Genomic DNA, 19734 nt, shown 5'->3' with positions numbered 1-19734 from the left:
GAGGCGGGGAGCGGCGGTGCGCTCCCGCGGCTGGCGGAGGTGCGCTCCTCCGCTGCGGCCAAACAGCACCGGCCTCCCCCCGACACGGGCGCTCCGGGCGGTCCGCGGCGCTTTTCCCGCGGTGGCTGCCGGCAAGGCGATCGCCGCCGGCAGGGAGATCCGTGCCCCGCGCCTCCCCTTTCCTCCCCGCTCCCGCACGGCCCGGGCTCGCCCCGCCGCTTCCTCGGCGCCTTCTCCTCAGCAACCTGTTGAGGGGCCGGGAGAGTGAGGGGGAGGCTCTCCCCCAATAGCTTGCAAGATTGGCATACGGCTCTGTCCAATCGCGCTATACAGCCTCGCCCCCCGCGGGTGTCTATTGGCCACTCGGAGGCGGAGGGTGGGGGTTCGCGGCTCGGGGGGCTCCCCTCCCGAGCGGGGCGCGCTCCTCTCAGAGCGCAGCGTGTGCGCGGGGCGAGCGAGTCGGGTCAGGTCGGGACGGGCGGCGCCGGCGGTAGGAGAGGGACGGCCACTCGGCCCCTGCGGAGCGCAGTCGCCGCTGCCGGGTGCTCCCGGCGCTTCGCTCCGCCGGCAAGGACGATGCAGGTTCTCCCCGCCGCGCCGCGGCGGCTGCCGGCCGGCTTGCTGCTGCTGCTGACCGGCTGCGTCTGGGTGGGGGCGCCGGAGCCGCCGCCGCCAGGCAGCGCCGCCGTCTCTTCGCCGTGGGCGCTGGAGGCGGCCCCCGTCGTGGTGGCCAACCGCGGGCTGCGGGTGCCCCTGGGCCGCTCCGCCTGGCTGGACCCGGCGCGGGACCTGGTGCTGCAGGTGCAGCCGGGGGACCGGTGCCACCTCACCGTGCTGGACGAGGACCCGCTGTGGCAGCGCCCGGGCCGCCTGAGCCCCAGGCGCTTCCCCTGCGACTTCGGGCCCCGCGAGGTGCAGTACTCCCACCTGGGCGGCCGCAGCCCCGCGCGGGACCGCGTCCGCCTGCAGCTGCGCTACGACTCGCCGAGCCGGGCCCTGGTGCTGCCCCTGGTGCTGGAGGTGGAGGTGCTCTTCACCCAGCTGGAGATCGTCACTCGTAACCTGCCCCTCACCGTCGAGCGCCTGCGGGGCACCAGCAACCCGCTGGACTCCCGCAGCCTGGAGTTCGCCTTCGAGCCGGGCCGGCAGCGCTGTCGGGTGGGCCTGCTGCCGCCGCTGGCCGGGCTGCCCCGATACGGAGAGATTCTCAACTACCCCCCGGAGGCGGCGGCGGCGGCGGTGGCCGCGGGTGGGGAGGCGGCGGGGGACGGCCCGGTGCCCGCCTCCATGTGGGACTGCGAGGAGTTCCTGCGCCTGGGGCTGCGCTACCGGCACACGGCGGCCGGCGGCTCCCCCAACCGTGACCTGGTGCCGCTGGTGGCTGAGCTGCGGGAGGCGGCGGGCGGTGGGGCGCTGCTGAAGCGCGAGTACTTCCAGGTGCTGGTGCGGATCCGAGCCGGGACTGAGAACGTGGCCCCCAAACCCAGCTTCTTGGCCATGCTCATGATGGAGGTTGACCAGTTTGTCCTCACTGCCCTCACGCCTGACATGCTTGCGGCCGAGGATGCTGAGTCACCAGCAGACCTGCTGCTCTTCAACATCACCTCGCCCTTTGGCCCTGGCCAGGGGCACATGGTCAGCACAGATGACCGGAGCTTGCCTGTCTCCTCCTTCAGCCAGCGGGACGTGATGGAGCTGCGCATCGCCTACCAGCCACCCACGGAGGACTCTGATCGGGAGCGGCTCTTTGAGCTCGAGCTGGAAGTGTTGGACCCTGAGGGTGCTGCCTCAGAGCCCTTCGCCTTTGTGATTGTGGTGAAGCCGATGAACACCCTGGCACCTGTGGTGACCCGCAACACTGGCCTCGTGCTCTATGAGGGTCAGTCACGGCCTCTGTCAGGCCCCGGTCCAAGCCCCAACCTGGTGATCAGTGATGAGGATGACCTTGAGCAGGTGCGGGTGAGTGTGGTGGCAGGGCTTAGGCACGGCCACCTTACTTTGCTGGAGGACACCTCAGTACCTGCTGCCCCACGTAAACACTTCACGGTGGCTGAGCTGGCAGCAGGCCGGGTCGTTTACCAGCATGACGGCAGTGAGTCTCCACTTAGTGACAACCTGGTGCTGCGGCTGGAAGATGGTGGCTCTCGCCACCGTGTTGAGTTCCTTTTCCCCATTACCCTGGTGCCCACTGATGACCAGCCACCCCTACTCAATGCTAACACAGGACTGGCTATGGCTGAAGGTGAAACAGTGCCCATCACCACCCGTGCTCTTAGCGCCACTGACATTGACTCGCAGGATGCTATCCTGCTCTTCACAGTGGAGTCTGGCCCTACTGCTGGGCAGCTCCTCCTCCGTCAAGCACAGCCACCTCCTGGCTGGGAAGAGGAGGAAGAAGATGAAGGCTTCTCTTGGAGGAGGGTGCCAAGTTTAGCAGGGAGCTCCCTAATCTATGAAAAGCCAGTGAGAGAGTGGCTGCAGCAGGACATTGTGGAAGGGCGTCTCTATTACCACCACTTTGGGCCTCACAGCCCTGGCCCTGGTGTTGTGTTGGACCAGTTCATCTTCAGAGTCCAGGATGACAATGATCCACCCAACCGCTCTGGACCACAGACTTTTGTCATCCGGGTACATCCCGTAGACAGATTAGCTCCAGAGCTGCACAGCAGCAGCAGCCTGCACTTAATAGTTGCAGAACAGCAGGTGACCCCACTGCGGAGGAAGCACTTGTGTTACACAGATCAGGATTCAGGGGACCGTGAACTCCGCTATACGATAACCCAGCCCCCCACTGACACTAACCACCCTCCAGATGTATATGGAGCCCGCCTTGGATCCCTCGTGCTGACTGATGATCACTCTGTGGAAGTTACCCACTTCACTCAAGCCCAGATCAATCATCACAAGATATCGTACCGTCCCCCACAGGAAGAACTGGGGGTGGCTCCTCATTTGATTCAGTTTCAGTATCAAGTGCAAGATGCAGCTGGCAATGCAGCCGAGGGAACTTTCACCATCTACCTGCAGCCTGTGGATAACCAGCCTCCTGAAATCACTAATACTGGCTTCACTTTGCCTGAGGGAGGCAGCCATGTCCTTAGTCCAACTGAGCTGGATGCCAGTGACACGGACACTGAGCTTGCCCATCTCAGATTTATCCTGACCCAGGCTCCTCGGTATGGCCAGTTGCAGCTTTCTGGGTACAGTTTGATTCCGGGAGCTGTCTTTGGCCTGGAGGATATCAGACAAGGGCGGGTGGTGTATGTGCACAGTGGAGCTGAAACCAACAGTGATACCTGCAGGCTTGATGTGAGTGATGGGGTTCATTTTGTGCCCATCACACTGAAAATGAACGTGCACCCAGTTGATGATGAGGTTCCTATGCTACGGTTACCCCCAGGCACTCTTGGTTCCTACCTGGATGTGCTGGAGAATGGTGCTGCTGAAATCACTGCTAATGTCATTCAGGGCACAGATGAGGATACAGATGACTTAATGTTGACCTTCATTGTAGAGGATCCTCCTCAGCATGGGAACATCCTGGTCCAAGGCCTACCTGCAGAGAGATTTTCCCAGAGAGATGTGCTGGATGGTGCTGTGGTATATGCTCACACTGGTGGTGAAATAGGCCTTCTGCCCAAAGAAGATACCTTCAACCTTACCTTGTCTGACATGTCTGAGGAATGGAGCATCAGGGGCAATGTTGTTCAAGGAGTATCAGTCTTGGTGACCATTCTTCCTGTTGACAGTCAAGCCCCAGAGATTTTTGTGGGGGAGCAGTTCATGGTAATGGAAGGTGACAAACGGGTCATTACTCTTGCTCACCTCAGGGCTGAAGATGTGGATACTCCTAATGATGACATACTCTGCACCATTGTTGCTCAGCCCACATCTGGTTATGTGGAGAACATCTCTCCAGCCCCAGGATCTGAAAAATCCAGAGCAGGTGTAGCTATAAGTGCTTTTACGTTGAAAGACCTCCGTCAAGGGCATATTTTTTATGTCCAAAGTATACATAAGGGTGTGGAGCCTGTTGAAGACAGATTTGCTTTCCGCTGTTCTGATGGCATTAACTTTTCCCAAAGGCACTTTTTCCCTATTGTCATTGTGCCGATCAATGATGAAGAGCCTGAAATCTTTATACGAGAGTTTGTTGTGATGGAAGGCATGAGCCTGGTTATTGATACCCCTATCCTCAACGCAGCTGATACCGACATCCCTGCTGATGAATTAGTGTTCACAATCACCAGACTTCCCAAGCATGGCCACATTGTGAACCAGCTGGTCAATGGAACTGTCCTGGTGGAGAGCTTCACCTTGGATCAGATAACGGAGAGCTCCAATATACTCTACGAACATGACGACTCTGAGACAAAGGAGGACAGTTTTGAGGTGAAACTCACAGATGGTAAACATACCATTAGGAAAACAGTACTCATCATGGTTATTCCTGTAGATGATGAGACACCCAGAATGGCCATCAATGATGGTTTGGAGATTGAAATAGGGGAAACTAGAACTATTCATAACAGAATATTGAAGGCTACTGACCTAGATTCTGAAGACAAAACCTTGACATACATTATAAGATATGGGCCCGGACAAGGCCTCTTGCAGAGAATAAAGCCTTCAGGTGGAGTTGAGAATATTACCCTGGGGATGAACTTCACCCAAGATGAAGTGGATAGAAACTTAATTCGATATATGCATTTTGGCCAAGAAGGAGTTCGTGATCTTATCAAGTTTGATGTGACAGATGGAATAAATCCTCTCATTGACCGCTACTTTTATGTGACAATAGGTAGCATTGATATTGTCTTCCCAGATGTAATCAGCAAAGGAGTTTCTTTGAAGGAAGGAGGGAAGGTAACCCTTACTACTGATTTGCTTAGCACCAGTGACCTGAATAGTCCAGATGAGAACTTAGTTTTCACTATTACCAGAGCACCTGTTCGTGGTCATCTTGAATGCACAGATCAGCCTGGGGTACCCATCTCCACTTTTACTCAACTCCTCTTAGCAGGCAATAAAATCTATTACATTCACACTTCGGAAGATGAGGTGAAAATGGACAGCTTTGAATTTGAGGTGACTGATGGCTATAACCCTGTATTTCGTACTTTCAGGATTTCTATCAGTGATGTGGACAATAAGAAACCTGTCGTCACAATCCATAACCTGGTGGTGAGTGAAAATCAATACAAACTGATAACCCCATTTGAACTGACTGCAGAAGACAGAGATACACCCGACGCATTGCTAAAATTTGTCCTCACTCAACTACCAGTTCATGGCCAGATCATGTTCAACAACTCCAAACCAGTCACCACCTTCACCAAACAAGATCTAAATGAAAATCTCATTAGCTACAAACACGATGGCACAGAATCAGTTGAGGATAGCTTCTCTTTCACTGTTACGGATGGCACTCATACAGATTTCTATGTCTTCCCCAACACTGTGTTTGAAACAAGGAAACCTCAGACTATGAAGATACGAATAATGGCTGTGGACAACAGTGTACCTCAAATTGTAATAAACAAGGGTGCTCAGACTCTCCGTATTCTAGCCACAGGTCACATCGGGTTTCTGATTACCAGCAAGGTGCTCAAAGTGGAAGACAGGGACAGTTTACATGCTACTCTCAAGATCAGAATCACAGAGGGCCCGCGCCATGGCTTCCTGATTCACCTGGGGAAAGGCAACCATAGCATCAGCCAGTTCACCCAAGGTATTATGCTCCATGCTTTCTTGAGACCACTGGTGCTAAACACTACAATAATTGATCAGAGAAAATTTCTGACAGTGAGCTTATTTAAAGTGGCTGTGTATCTTTTAGTTCTATTTATTGCATCTGTGACAGCTTTAAACAGGAAAGGGGGTCTGCTGGGTAAACACTCAATAAAGGAGCATCTTTGCTTTGGAGAGCTTACAGTCCACATAACTGTGATTTGGACTTTCTATCAGTGATAGAAATTTGGATGACAGATTTGGGCTGCACATAGTTCCAGATCTTTAGAGGCTGAGTGCCGCCTTTAAACAGTTTTATTTAGAAAATGTTGCAGGAGCGGCCAAGATATTATTAACTAATGGTCATACCATGGCTGGGGTATCAGTTGCTATACAGTCTGAGTGCACTGAACTGTAAAAGCAAAATAATTTCCCAAACATGGGGAAATAATATACTACGAGGGCATTTGTTGCCTTAATTACACAAATCCTAACCACAAAGTGTTTGTGGTAAATTCAAAGGTAATGTAAATGTTTTAAAATTATGTCAATGTTAGTTTTTACATGGAACTAAAATACTAGATGGTATAAATAGGATGAAAACCACATGGGCCGTATGTTCTGAAATAAAGCCTCAACACAGGGCTATGAAGTAACTTTAATTGAAAGGGGAACATTTGCTATCCTCCAGAGAATTTTCCATGGTACTTTGCAATGAGTTAATAGCTGGTTAATTAAAAATGAAATGAGGTTTCTTGGAGCCTCCTGCAGCTGTGGAGTGAGCAGTGAGGATGAGGAGGGACCAAACCATGTCTAAACTTTGGGAACCTCGTCAACTCCATAACTGTAATACTTCAGTAGTGAACTGGGAGTAGTATTAAGAGTGTGGTTGTCGGAATAAGTGAGAAACAGAAGAGAATGGGATTCAGCAAATAAACAGATTATCACTGTTTTAGTGGGTTTTTGGTTACATTGGAGAATGTAGAATTACTGAGTGGATGTTTCTTGAAAGCAGACCACTGCATAGGACAGTTATATCCTGTTTTTTCGAGGATGGGGGGCAGTCAGGATAGGTACGTATTCCATTATTTTTTGTGCCATGTGGCCAGGTGTACATTTGTCAGATGACCACAATGTAGTTTTTACTTGGCTTGGTTGATGTCTCAGCATTCCATGTAGCCTCTTGAGGCCAAAGATATCTACATGGCTACTTCAGCCAAATACGCAGCACTTTGCAAGCAAAGATTTTATTCAGCATTCACCCCTGATAATGCTTTTTATCTTCTTTTTCAGGCAAGTGTTTTCAGAGAGATGTATGAATGATGTTGTGAAGTACATTTGTTTCTTAAAGAATAGATATTAATATATGTAACCTTTAATAATCAGATCCATTTTGCAGAATTTTAAATGGGAAATCAGTACCCTGATCTAGTGGAGATGTGTTTGTTTTTTTTTTAATAGAAAATTATGTGGGATGGATTTCAAACTTATGTTGGAGGATTCCAATGTCACATTAATATTTAGCAGGCATTGTAGTTATACAGTAATGAATTGTGCTTACAACCAGGAAAGTTTTGATATAACAAAATCAACTGTGGAAGGAAAGTGTAGAATTGCTCAAGTGACTCTGAATATGTTAATGAACAGAAAACAGGCCATTCCTTTGCAATTCTTTTGACAAAATTAAGATGTTTGGATGACAAGTGGCTTTTTTGATGAGGTGGTCCTGGTCCTGCAAACACTGGCTCAAGTGCTTATCTTTATATGTGTTGGAACCATGGATTTTGATAAAGGCTACCCACAGGGGCAGAGCTGAGTACTTGCTTAAGTGTTTGCAGGATGAAAGACTTACTTTCTCCGCTGGCATGACGAGGTATTTGTTTGCGTCCTCTTTACAGCCCCATGAATTTTTGATCTTTAACTTTCAAACATTTATGGAAGAGATTCTTCAGTGACATATATGTGCTGATAAGGTTCTTAAGTTGTTTGCTGTAGATGTCTGGCAACTTTTGGAACTGAGGATTTTGAGGAGCTCTGACAAAAGTGCTTTTGGCTTCTTTTTACTAATGCATGTGCCCTAATGTGGGAGAAGAACTTGGGTGGTACTTGAGCTCCACTTTAATGCTATTAATTTCTAACACTTGTTCTTAAAAAGTGTCAGACGTGGATTTTTAACAACAGCAGTGTTTCAAAGAAAGTGACAAAATTATTTTTTATGTATTACATATTTTTCATCACTGCTCAAGGAAACCAGAAAACACAATATTAATAAGTATTTGTTTACCTTTTACATGCTTTCTTTATTGCAACTGATGATTCAAAACTGTGCATTGAATTTTTTCTTACTTAAATCTTGTCTGTCTACTTTAATCCTATGTGACTTCTTAGAACAGTCAATCACTGTAAGTGTTCAAGCACTATTTATGACAGTTCATATAGATTATATGGCATATCCTTTGAAAACATGCTGATAGGAAGGATGGTCTGTTGAAGAGGGCATTTTTGTAGGGGACTAATGTGATTGAGATCTCTCTACTGCAGAATATGTAGAGATAGCCTTTCCTAGAGATAGACCACATGCCAGAAGTAATCTAGTTCTAGAGGTGGTGGTGGGAGGGTCATGTGGACTAATTTGTCTTGCGTCTTGAATGGAGGGCAAAACTTAACATAGAAAATACCCTGGGCTTTGGTCCCATCTCAGCCACAGATTTTCTGTGACCTCTACAGTACTTCTCAGGATGAAGAATGGCAGAATCAATATCTTAGTAGAGATTCACCTCTGTTTAAGAAAATGCACCACTAAAAATATGAAATAGTTCTGACTGTTGAGCCCATGTTTTTACATTTCCTTTCCATTCTTTTTGTAAATACATCTTAAAAGAAAGAGGGCAGTGGGGAGGGGAAGTAAAGGGAGGGAGAATGAATGGTATCTGTAAAACTTCAGTGCTGTTAATACTGAAATTCCTTAGCTCTGCTGTAGAACCTTGACCTCTCTCTGTTGAAGCTAAACTAATACATGTCAAGTTTTCCTGTAAAAACAGTTTCCTACCTTCAGCATTTAAAATAAAATCTATTTTTCCTGACTCTTTCCAGCTGATATTGATGATATGAAGATATGCTATGTTTTACGAGGGGGTGACAATGCTACCAGTGACATTTTTCATTTCATGGTTGAAGATGGTGGTAAGTACTCATTATATCTGTGCTTTTGTTGTTCTTGAAAGAGAAAGAGTTTAAGCGTACTTTGGGAGTTTAAGAGCATTGACTTTAATTGAGGGAAGTTCGTGTTATCTCCTGGAATATGATTTTTGTTATGACTTTCCCATATTGTGGACTATTTCTGGTGATTACAAAGAGAGATGTTGATATGGTAATTGCATCTAATGAATAAAACACTAGCAAGAAAGTGAAATTCTCTAAGTCTACTAAATTTTTATTTACATTTATGGTTGCCTACGTCTTTAAAGGTTCCAGCTATAAGACTATTTATATGGACGCATTGTCTGTGATGTACATGTTGCATAGAGTTTGAGTTCTGATTCTACCTCCTTAACATAAGAGGATCCTCAATGGCTCATCAAAGATCTTTGTCAGGTGACTGATGTGAATTCTCCTAATTGATATGATTTTGTAGGATTGTGGAGGATGCAAAAGGAAAAAATAAAAGCAAATTGAGAATACTGGCATATACTTGCTTGAGGAAAAAAATATATAGTTGTGGGGTTTTTTTGTTGTTTTTAAAGAACAAAGAAAGAACAGTTTAAGGGGTAAAAAAAACCCCAAAACATTAACAGGCCTTTTTTGTTGTATCCAAAGTTCTGTACTTTTGTATCCAAAGGTCTGTACTTAATGTGGATACTCCTAAATCTAGATATTCCTGTGTGTGGTAGCAGGTGGCTAGATTATGTTACTTCAATACTTTTTTTAATATGTGGTATATAGCTCTATGAGTAATTGGCAATGAATTTTATTAGTTGATTTAATAATATACTTAGAAAAAAATGCTTCAAGTTAGCTTATTTTCAGCTCATGCGTAATCAGCTTGTGTTACTGCTTCACAAGAAGTACGCCAATTAATGGTATTAAGATCAGCGAACAGGGATTTGTCCTGTCTGTCACAGATTGAACAGTTTTGTCACTATCTTTCACTGCTGGGAGTAGGATATTAAAGTATGTTCTCCTGTTCGTTGTGCTGAACAAGCACAGAAGAGACAGTACCTCTAGAGACTTTTGAAAATGTCTTTGCAAATCTTTGCTGTATCAGAGAACAAGTAGTGAGATAAGAGTTTGTAACACTTGGCTTCTTTTCCTTAAATCTTTTCTTTTAACGGAGATAAAGGTTAGAGAAATTTAAAGCTAAGTAAAGGTAATGGAGCACGGAGTACTATATTTTCTTAGCAATAGCATCATTTTCTTGTGACAAGTGTCACCACATGGTGACATTGTTCATGATTTTCAAGTTGTTCTTCTGGTAGGTGAACAAATACTCAGTCCTGAGATACTTCAAGATTTCATGTGATGGGAATAATTAAATCTGAAGAAAGTTTACTCTCAGCGAACTGATTCACATCAGTTCTTAAAACTGAGTTGCTCCTTGAGAATGCAATGTTTGTGAGACTTCTCTCTGTTCTATTTGAACACTTTCTAGTGGCAAATGTGTAGTTAAAGCAAATTGCACTTAATATATTCTGACTCTATACCAAAAATTTTCCTTTCATTGGAAAGCTGACCTGCCACATCTGCTTCTACTTGGCAGAGTTGTAACAGCCTGTCAATTGTAGCAGCATGCTATTTTTCATAATACAAAGAATCATTATGGTAACAAGGTGCTTGCTGATTTTTTAGAGCCTTTGGAACTTGTGACAACGTTATCATCTTGCAGACTGCTTACCTAGATGGTAAGATAGTCTTTGCCTTCCTGAGGCTATTTGTTGACACAGTGAAAAATGAGCTGTGTTGCATTTCGGAATACTTCTGATTTTGTGCTTGAATGAAGATGGTAAAACTGTATTGAAAAGAGATGAAGTTGTGATCAAAACTTTAATATTTGTCTGTCTAAAATAACTCAAATTTATTAGCATTGTCTTCAGAATCTGTAGTGGGGTGAAAAATACAGCAATTTAACCTAGCTATATTTCCACCCTCTTCAGAAAGACATCAAAGGTAGTGTTTTGCAGCTCAGGTATATTTTGGCAGAATTTCAGTTGTACCAAGACTATTGTTTTAGTGGTTTTGATTTTAAGCCAGATCATTCTAGGAAACTAAGCACAAGGTCTGAGTGAAAGATGCACAGACTACCAACATCCGCAGCAGAATGGCATGCTTCAGACTTCTGTCTCCTGTATCAGGAATCTTGCAGTAGTAACAAGTTTGTGATGGCTACCACACAGTGCCTAATGCTGTAAATTAAGTAAGTGGGACTTCACTTAAGCTGAATTGTGCCATAGTCCAAAAATGATCCAGCTGAAATCAGAAGGGGTTTCAAAATGTGATTCAATGAATGAATATTTCTTCATATTATTCAGCTACTGTTAATTTGAATAAGTAAAAAAAAATAATAAGGCACATCTTGTGACCCAAGTATTTTATGTCTTCCAGTCCTCTCATGCCTCAGCGAGGGGAACCTACAACACTAATCCCGGCTCTCTTCAAATAGAAATTAGAAAGTTGATTTTGTCCCATACCTGTAGTGTTGCCTGTAAAATACTCTTCTGTGTGACTTGGAATATTTGTTCATAATCTATGAACTGCAAATAGGAGAAGAAAAGCATGACTTTCTCTAGCTCCATCTTTCAATGGTTGATCTGCCCCACTCATTAAAGTGTGACTTAATAGAACAAGTGCAGAAGCTTTTTTGTCCACCTCTTAAATGATGATGTCAGGGGCCTGAGTCTGTCATCTCAGGCAATTGCATGGAGGCCGAGTATAAGAAGTCATCAGACTGCATTGGTGTGAATTTAGTTGTGGACCCAGAATTTTGTTTATCCTCTTACACGTGGCTAGCATTTGTGGTAATCAAGTTAGGGCAACAGCAGACTAGGTGGGAAGCGAGGGGAAAAGAGCCACGTCAGCACTTTGCCAGCTCTTGGCCCTTTGCCTGCTCTGTTTCTCCCAGCAGGAGCAAGGGGAGTGCCATGCGATGTACCACATCGTGACTCAGGGTCTGAAAGAGTGAAATATGGTACTGGGACAAACTTCACTTACTGGCTAAAGGAGAAACCTGCAGCCTAGAGTTAACCAAGAGCATAGACCTGCTGTATTCAAACCAAAATTAGAGGTTTCACCAGAAAGAGCTGGTTGAAAGCTCTGAAAGAGTCTATTGTCAGCATCAATTACTTGCATATATATGGCTGTAGCGCTTTTCTGGCTTTAAATGGCATGTTTCATAAGAGTAATTAAAAAGTTAAATAAATTGTACACAATTCAGCTATTTATCAGCACTATTTTTAAAAGTAGAAAAGGTTTTAATTCTTCCTGCTTAGGGATTTAGCCTCAAGATGGTCTGCTGTAAAGTGAGCGAGCCCTTGCATTTCTGTTATACTTAGAACAAGAAGACACTGTAGGATATTGGATGCTGCTTAGTTAACTGTGTGGCATTTCAAAAGCAACTACTGTAGTTCATATTAAGATTTTGCTTTCTGTTTTGTTTTGAATTTTTAACTTAAAATGATCGTGTGGAGATCTGTTGATACTGAAAAAGTGTTATGAGTCTACTTTAGCAAAACCTTGAAGAAAGTGAGGCATTTTGTTTTTCACAAAGGTTGCAAATTAGTCTCAGTTGAATCTCTTTCCTCAGCAGTGGCCTCCGCATTCCATTAACAAGGTGGAGAAAAAACTCTTCCTACAAGTGCAAGCCTGTGACAGTGGCGAACCCTGATGTTTATATTATTAAATTCTGAATTCAAGGATTAGTAAAGGCACTGATGCTAGCAGAAGGCAGGGAAAACAGGATTCTTTTTCCTGTGGGGTGATAACAAAATGGAAATCTAGACTGATAGTTGAACTCCTGGATGTGTTGGTGGTATGTAATTTTGCACACTGTTGAGAGACTCACTAGACTGAAGAAAAAGATCCATCTGAAAATGCTTGAGCCTGTTAATTAGTGAAAAACAGACTCACGGAGTAACTTAAATCTGATAGACTTAGTGAGAAAGTGCAGTGTCTGCAGCAACTTCATATTACTGAAAGCTTGGGGAAACTGGATATGTACGTCACTGCCCAATACATGCATAGAGTCGGTGCTTCAGCTATGCAAAATGGCACTAATCTGTATGGAATGAAAGTTAACACAGAAATTAGCTCCACTGTGTTGAGCTCTTGTGCCTGTTTCAGACAACTGCACGCTACAATTTCACACTACATCCCTTGTGAGTTGTTTGAGGCATTTTTACTCCTTACATGAGAAACTAGCACTGAGAATGTGAAGTTAAAACTTAAGTCCATCATTTGCCTTCAATTTATGTTATCCTTGTCTGTTTTTTTTTTTTAATTTCACTGTAGTAAATCATAACAATTGAAAAAGAATAGGGATCTAAATGTCCACCTATCCAATCTGTAGAAGATATTCTCTTATTAAATGGGCAGTTTCAAATAATGTGAAACTGGTTGAACTAGTTTAAGGCTAATTTTTGCCCAGATTCTGCTGATTGCATATAATAAAACAAACATACCCCAAAGCTGGCACTAAACTCAAACCCCAGCTCAGACCCCATACCTCCAGAAGCAATATCAGTCCAGAAATGGGTATTGGGTCTGGAGTAGCGGTACTGTAGCAGTATGCTGAATGCCAGTTGAAAAGCAGAGCTTCTCTGTAAAGAACTATTGTTGTCTTCATTTTTGCTTCACATAAGAAATAATCTTTATTCTATTTAAGTCTTATGGTTAACTCTGAAGCGTTCAAGTTCAGACCATGTAAAGTCAGTGAAAGAATGTTCATCTCTTCTAAATAGTGATATTTTTAAAATATGACCTTGTTCTTGACCTGCTTGTTGCTTGGCTGGTGCTCTCATCAAAGTAGTCTGCCTTGCTTGCTCCTTCTTCTACCCTGTCTTCTGAAGCTTGGGGAAATGTCAACCAGGACTCTAGCACCTATGGAAGAAATTCACGTCATGTGCCTCAGTATTTTTTCTTGCAAGAGGCTTGTGCCATACTAACAATGTTTTGCATTACAGAGTCAGTTCCGTTAAATTTTCCCATTTTGAGGAAAAAAATGAGATAATGCTGATTTGGGCCTGGAGCATTCTTAAAAAAAGAAAAAAAAGAAGATTGAGCAAGGGGGAAGCCCATTTCCTCTTCAGCCTTAATTTGAACCATAACCTGTTCCTCCCTTGTCTAACTCCCTTCTCTGCTCAGTGCTTTAGTGGAGTCCTCCAAAACTGCTTCCTTAGGGCTGCGAAGTGGTATGTTGCAGTACACTGCCTGAAGGGTAGAATGGTTTCAAAGGGGAAGTAATGACAGATTCTCATGGCTGTTTTAGGAATGGGAGGATCACTAGGAAAGGAAAGAAACAAGATTTTTTTAAAAATTTCAGGCTCTTTGGGCAGCTTTTCTGACTTAAAGCCAAAGCGTTGCAAAACCAAGGCTCACCAAAACTGGTGATTTACATCATTAGCTAAATCTCATTTAAACTTTTCATTACAGATCTCTAAATGCCTTAACACAGCACTCCATTTTGCTTTACTAACATTTGGTTAAATCCCCATTGAAGCAAGAATCTTTCAAAAACAGTTCCCTGAATTTAGCCTTTAAACCTAATTTCTGGGAAAACTTCATAAACTTTTCCCAAATATATTTATGCAAGAAATTATGTTAATTAAAGAAGCACTGTTCTACTGCTTAGGGAAAGCTTCCATTAAGTTTGTGAACTATAATTATTTAATCTGTCATCCTTCATTTTATTAAAAAAATATATTTTTAGGAATTTCACTGTTCTGGTAGGCTTTATTAATTTATGAGTGAATAATATTACACTTCTGAGTATAATTATTAAACTAAAACAGTTGTCAGTGCTGCTTTTCGAAGCCACAATACTGATGTGTTTTTCTGGGTGAGCTATAATAATAGTGTAGGAACGGACATTTTGGACTCATATCTGACAGTTCCTAGAGAAGCAGACTGGTAAAATATCATTGGGAATTATTTGCAGCATCCTTGCTTGACCTCACATGTGGCATTTGGGCACACTAGTCTTGGCAAGAAACATCAACTACTTTTATCTTTGGCTTAAAAATGAGGGCATCACATGTTGGCGGTACGTTTGCCATCACTTGCCAAGTACTGTATTGGATTCTGGTCTGTTGCCAGGCTTGTTGCTGCTGTTTTGGTATACTCTAGGTTGGTGCCCAAACAATTTTCCGCATGTCACGCTTCTTACTGTAAGTATTACCAGGGGATTTAAATAGTAGTTTGACACTACAGTTTATTAAAAAATAATAATAATAAAACAAACCCCCCCAAAAGACTCAAAATAAAGCTTTCTGTAAATAAAAAATTAGTTTATGGGGGGGGACGGTGTGAATGTGGCTGCAAGGTCACAGCAAAATTAATGTCAAAGTGTACAGGAGTAGCTATGTGTTTTGTGTAGGTTATTGGGGTTATGGGGCATATAGAAAGTCTAGTACAGGCTTTACTAATCTCAGTGGAAAGGTTTTCACTGTCTTCGATACTAGTTATATTGGTTTCTTTATACTGACGTTTTAGGCTGACTGCTGGAAATGACCGAATTTTCCGTTTTGAATTTGAACATTACCTTATCCTCCAAATATGTACATAGAAAAAAAGGTCTGCTTTATTCACATAAAACAAAATGGGATTTGGAGAGGAAAAAAGGTAGTTGTTTGGTTCAGCAAGAGAATTTTTGGTTTTAATTATTTGGGTTCAAGTGGTGGTTTTAGCCAAAAGCAAAGTTTTCCTCTGCTCCCCATCCTGAATTACTCATCATTTTTAACAAAAGCAAAACTGTGTAATTGAAGGGGTGGGTTTAGGTGCTGTTCTGGATTAGGAAAGGACAGGCAATTGTGTTTTGAATTGCTTTTTATACAGAAGTTAGGGCACATTATCCAAATGTGGAAGACCTGGATGCAATTCCTTCCTTTATTTCAGAGGCTTTGAGCCAATGCTCCCCATAATGTGCCCTCATTATATTCTGGCCAGTTTTTTATTCATTTTCTGTTTGCCTCCTGTGTATGCGAATTCTTAAATACCCTGAACTCTGATGTTCCACTGTCCAACTAAGCCCTGTTACCACAGGATGAACAAATTCTCATTTTTTGTGTGTGTTCCTCCCCCTTTCCCCCCCCCAGTTTTTCCTTTTCTGCTAATACCTGCTATTTTCCACAGAATAAAACAGCTTGAACAGACCAATTAGAAGAACTGCACTCCAGAATAACCTCTAGGCTTATGGTTTAGATCAGGGTTTAAGGTGGGGAGATTTTGGTTCCAGTTCCCTTTGAAGTCAGGACCAATAGTCTTGTCTTCCATGTAAAATGAGCATCCCAGCTGCTGGGTTGGTTGGGTAGAAGGGAAATCTCTCCACACCATCACCTGGTGATAGATATTTTTCTAGTTTTAAGCTGAGATGACTTGCTGAATAATCGGACTTTTAAAGAACAATGTATTTGCAACAAAATTGACCAGCTCAACTCTTGGAGCGGCATCCTGCTTGCTTTACCGAACTGAATAGTGCCATTGATTTCATTTGACCTGGTCTGGTGAGAGGCAAGGAAGATAATGCACAAGATAGCACTACTTAGCAGGCTGTTTACTTAAAAATAATCCACAATTTAGCTTTTATATTCTTATGGTACGTAATAAGGCCCAGCTAGCAGCAAAAGAAGCGTGACAATGAACAGTAAAATTAGGTGAAAATGCAAGAATTAAAAGGATTAAGGAGACACACTAGGCTTAAAGTGGAAGAATTGAGAACTCTCGGGAGTAACGCTGATTGCCAGTGACATGAGAACCTGTAGAAAGACACTAATTCCTAAAGTGAGCTATAATAAGCCTGTGAAATTATATTGGTTGTTGGTTGCAAATATTTTTCATTCAGACAGACTAAAGAGGTCTAGGGGAGAATGAGATGAGGGAAGGGACACTGGCTGCTGTCGAGGAACCCCGCTCACAGCAGCACAGCTTGTCTGATTTCCCAACCTGATTTCACTGAGGGATTCTAAATAGCACTCAGAATGAGTTTAGCATTTTTCACTCCACTTGCCGGTTAATGATGTAGAGTCCCTAGAGTTCCCATAAAGGCTCATTTGATCACTAGATTAAATGGTTCTGGGCGGTTTCTTGATTTCTTTAAAAATTAGTCTACTATTTGTACAAGAGGGACAAACATCTCTGAAAAAAACTGCAGAGATGTGACAGTTTTCCACCAAGAAAATTAGTGAGTCCACTAAGAATCAAGGTAAATTAAAAATGGAGAAAAGGTAATGAAGGCATACATTGTCATCAAATTTTTGCAATTTGTGCATCTTAATTTCTAACATTCTCGCTATTGCAAGAAAAACTCCCCATAGCAGTATAACCATGTATCAGCAAACACATGGTGGATTTATTGCCTGTTCAGGATAAATTAAATGCTTATTTGTATTAAATAATTATGTAATTAACTTACATTTGCCACGTTGTTACTGTGGTCTGCTAGGCATTGGGAATGTACCGAAACTGAAACTTTATATAACCACTGAGTGATGGGGAATTAGAAGCCTGCTTGAAGAAAAAGCATCCGATATGTGTACGTGGCCTTTCTTGTAGCAAACGGTTATGATGAAGAGCAGCCATAACAAAGAGTTTAGATGTGTGCTGGTTTAGCACTACTTCAGGGAAGGTAGTTCAAAGCAAAGGGCTTTCTTTAGAATTTTTTCTGTGAAAGTTAGACTTCTGTTACTCTTTAAAAAGTGCAGTGTACTTGGAGGTATCTCTTCTGACCTAGTCTTGCACAGCATAACACATATAAGATTGCGCAGGCTGAAAAGCAAGTCTGCTGGAAAACAGAGTTACAAGAATTGGTATATTCATTTATTCTGTTTGCCTTGCTAAATCTTACAATATAAGGACCATTGTTACCTTATCAATGTCTTTGTGTACTTTCTGGGAAAAGGAAGACATTAGTTTTATTTCATAAGCCCAAACTGTGTTTGGATGATGTTCAAATTTTCCCTGAAGTTGTATGACCTGTTCTTTATAATTGGCATTGAAGAATTTAAGAAGAGGACGTTAAGAGCCAGGAATAATACAACCAGAGTGAAAATCCTGTTAAACTAATGAATTAATTTGACCTGTGTTGATTTTTGCTTGGGTATGGCCTAGATGAGAATTTCTTAAGTCAGTATATTGTGGCTTGTTTTCTCTGGGGTTTTCTTCAGTTAATCTTTGTTTTACAGATTTAACTAATTAGTTTTTGGTTTTAGTAGTAGAAAGAATTTCATTTAGCAATAGGCCCTTAGGAAGCTCTTTGAAAAGACAGAATTTTTCTTTTTTTCCGCTTTCTGAAGAAGGATTTTAGCTTGTTTAAGTTCGAGTCATTAGTAAAACATTAATTCATTCAGCTTGATACAGTACTGCCCTGAATGTTTGCCAGGATTCCAATCTCAGTAACTTTTAACTTAAGTACCAGCATAGCACTTCTGTCACTCTGCTGTATAACGTGCATTTTCTTCAAGGCTGTAGGAATGCTGTTACCACACACCTTGCTGCCTCTTTGAAGCTTTGTAGTTAGGGTGGAACATAATAATTAGAGAGGGAATTGTAAGGATATCTTTAAAGAAACATTTGAAGACTAATTCAAAGCCCAGTGCCTCCAGTGAGGCTCTTTGCATGTAGTGGTTTGTGGTTTGGTCTTGCGTTAGTGAAATCTGGGAGAATATTTTTTTCACTTACTACTGTGATGTTAAAGAGCAGGTTGTAGAAGATCAGGTTCCCAGAACTCATAGCATGCTATTATTTGCTGTCCCTAAAATTATTTTACCCTAAAAGTTTTTTTTTTTATTTTAGGGCCCTCAAAGTATTTGATTTCTTATTCTGATGTCTCCTCTTTAGGCGGAACTTGTGAGCTCAAGAACCCGAGACACTGCAACCAGTTAAAAAAAACACTGGAGTACTCTGCATATTATTTTAAGACTTTCTCGGGCTTTGTGCTGAATTCATTCACTGTCTACACAGTTTAATATCAGTAATGCCCTTTAAACTGTCTTATTACAGTAGAGGATTTGTAGTACTGTGTGCTCAGATACATCCCTCCTGAGAGAACTGCACTGAGAGTCTTTTGGATAGAGATATAAGATCCTAATGAAGAGGAAACTAGTCATTACCTGTGATTTTTTTTTCTGGCAGATGCACAAGTGCATCATTCTCAGCTTCTTCCTCAAGGATAGGTGATGCAGTATTGTACATTTAAGATCCAAATGGCAGAACTTCTCTAGTGGGCACTTTGAGTGGGATTATGTCCTGGATTCATCCTAATCAAGTGGAGGTCCTTAAAGTGCTGAATTTATAGCCGTGATAAATTTAGGTTCCCTCCATAACTGCTGACAAAATGACAGACACCTTGAGTGCGAGGAGATTTAGATGGGGCATAGGAGCAATTGCTCTGAATTCTAATCCAATTTTGCCCATATTTCTCTTTTAATGTGTCCTTAGAATTGCATCAATCATGTGAGTATTAAACAGGGCAGCTTTCAGCACTGGCAAGATTTATAGGTTATTTGGTGGATGTTTGCAAGCTCATTGGCTGGTTTGGGCATTACGCTAAACATACGAACAGACATGAGATGGCCAGTGTCTCACTTTTACTTAACAAGTCACTGTATACTGTATTCATTGCTGATACTTGAGACCTGTAGTTAATTTTCTCTGCTGCCTGAGGAAGCTTAAATAGATTTTTCCTACACAACTTCTGTAGCCTTTAGGCTATAGGAAATGTGAGGTGAAACCCTCTCAATTGAAGCAGAGTCATTTTGTGTGGAATGAGTAACTCTTTGCTGTCGAGCACAGGTCAGGCTT

The 19734-nt window shown here is 43.0% G+C and overlaps 1 protein-coding gene across 1 annotated transcript in view; it reads left to right on the top strand.

Annotated features, from left to right (window-relative positions):
• Window positions 1–576: 576 nt before the first annotated feature.
• FREM2 (FRAS1 related extracellular matrix 2) overlaps window positions 577–19734 on the top strand; it is a gene marked incomplete at both ends in the record, with an annotated part of 140509 nt that continues 121351 nt past the window's right edge. The window contains 2 exons of the mRNA XM_082481988.1: window positions 577–5731; window positions 8824–8913. Of these exons, the coding sequence (XP_082338114.1) occupies window positions 577–5731; window positions 8824–8913 (5245 nt within the window). The remainder of the gene's footprint in view (window positions 5732–8823; window positions 8914–19734) is intronic.

Source organism: Vanellus vanellus (genome assembly GCF_965231255.1).
Source record: "Vanellus vanellus genome assembly, chromosome: 1".
NCBI classification, from domain to species: Eukaryota; Metazoa; Chordata; class Aves; order Charadriiformes; family Charadriidae; genus Vanellus; species Vanellus vanellus.
The sequence above is the reverse complement of the archived record's forward strand: the minus strand, read 5'-3'. Positions and strand labels throughout refer to the sequence as shown.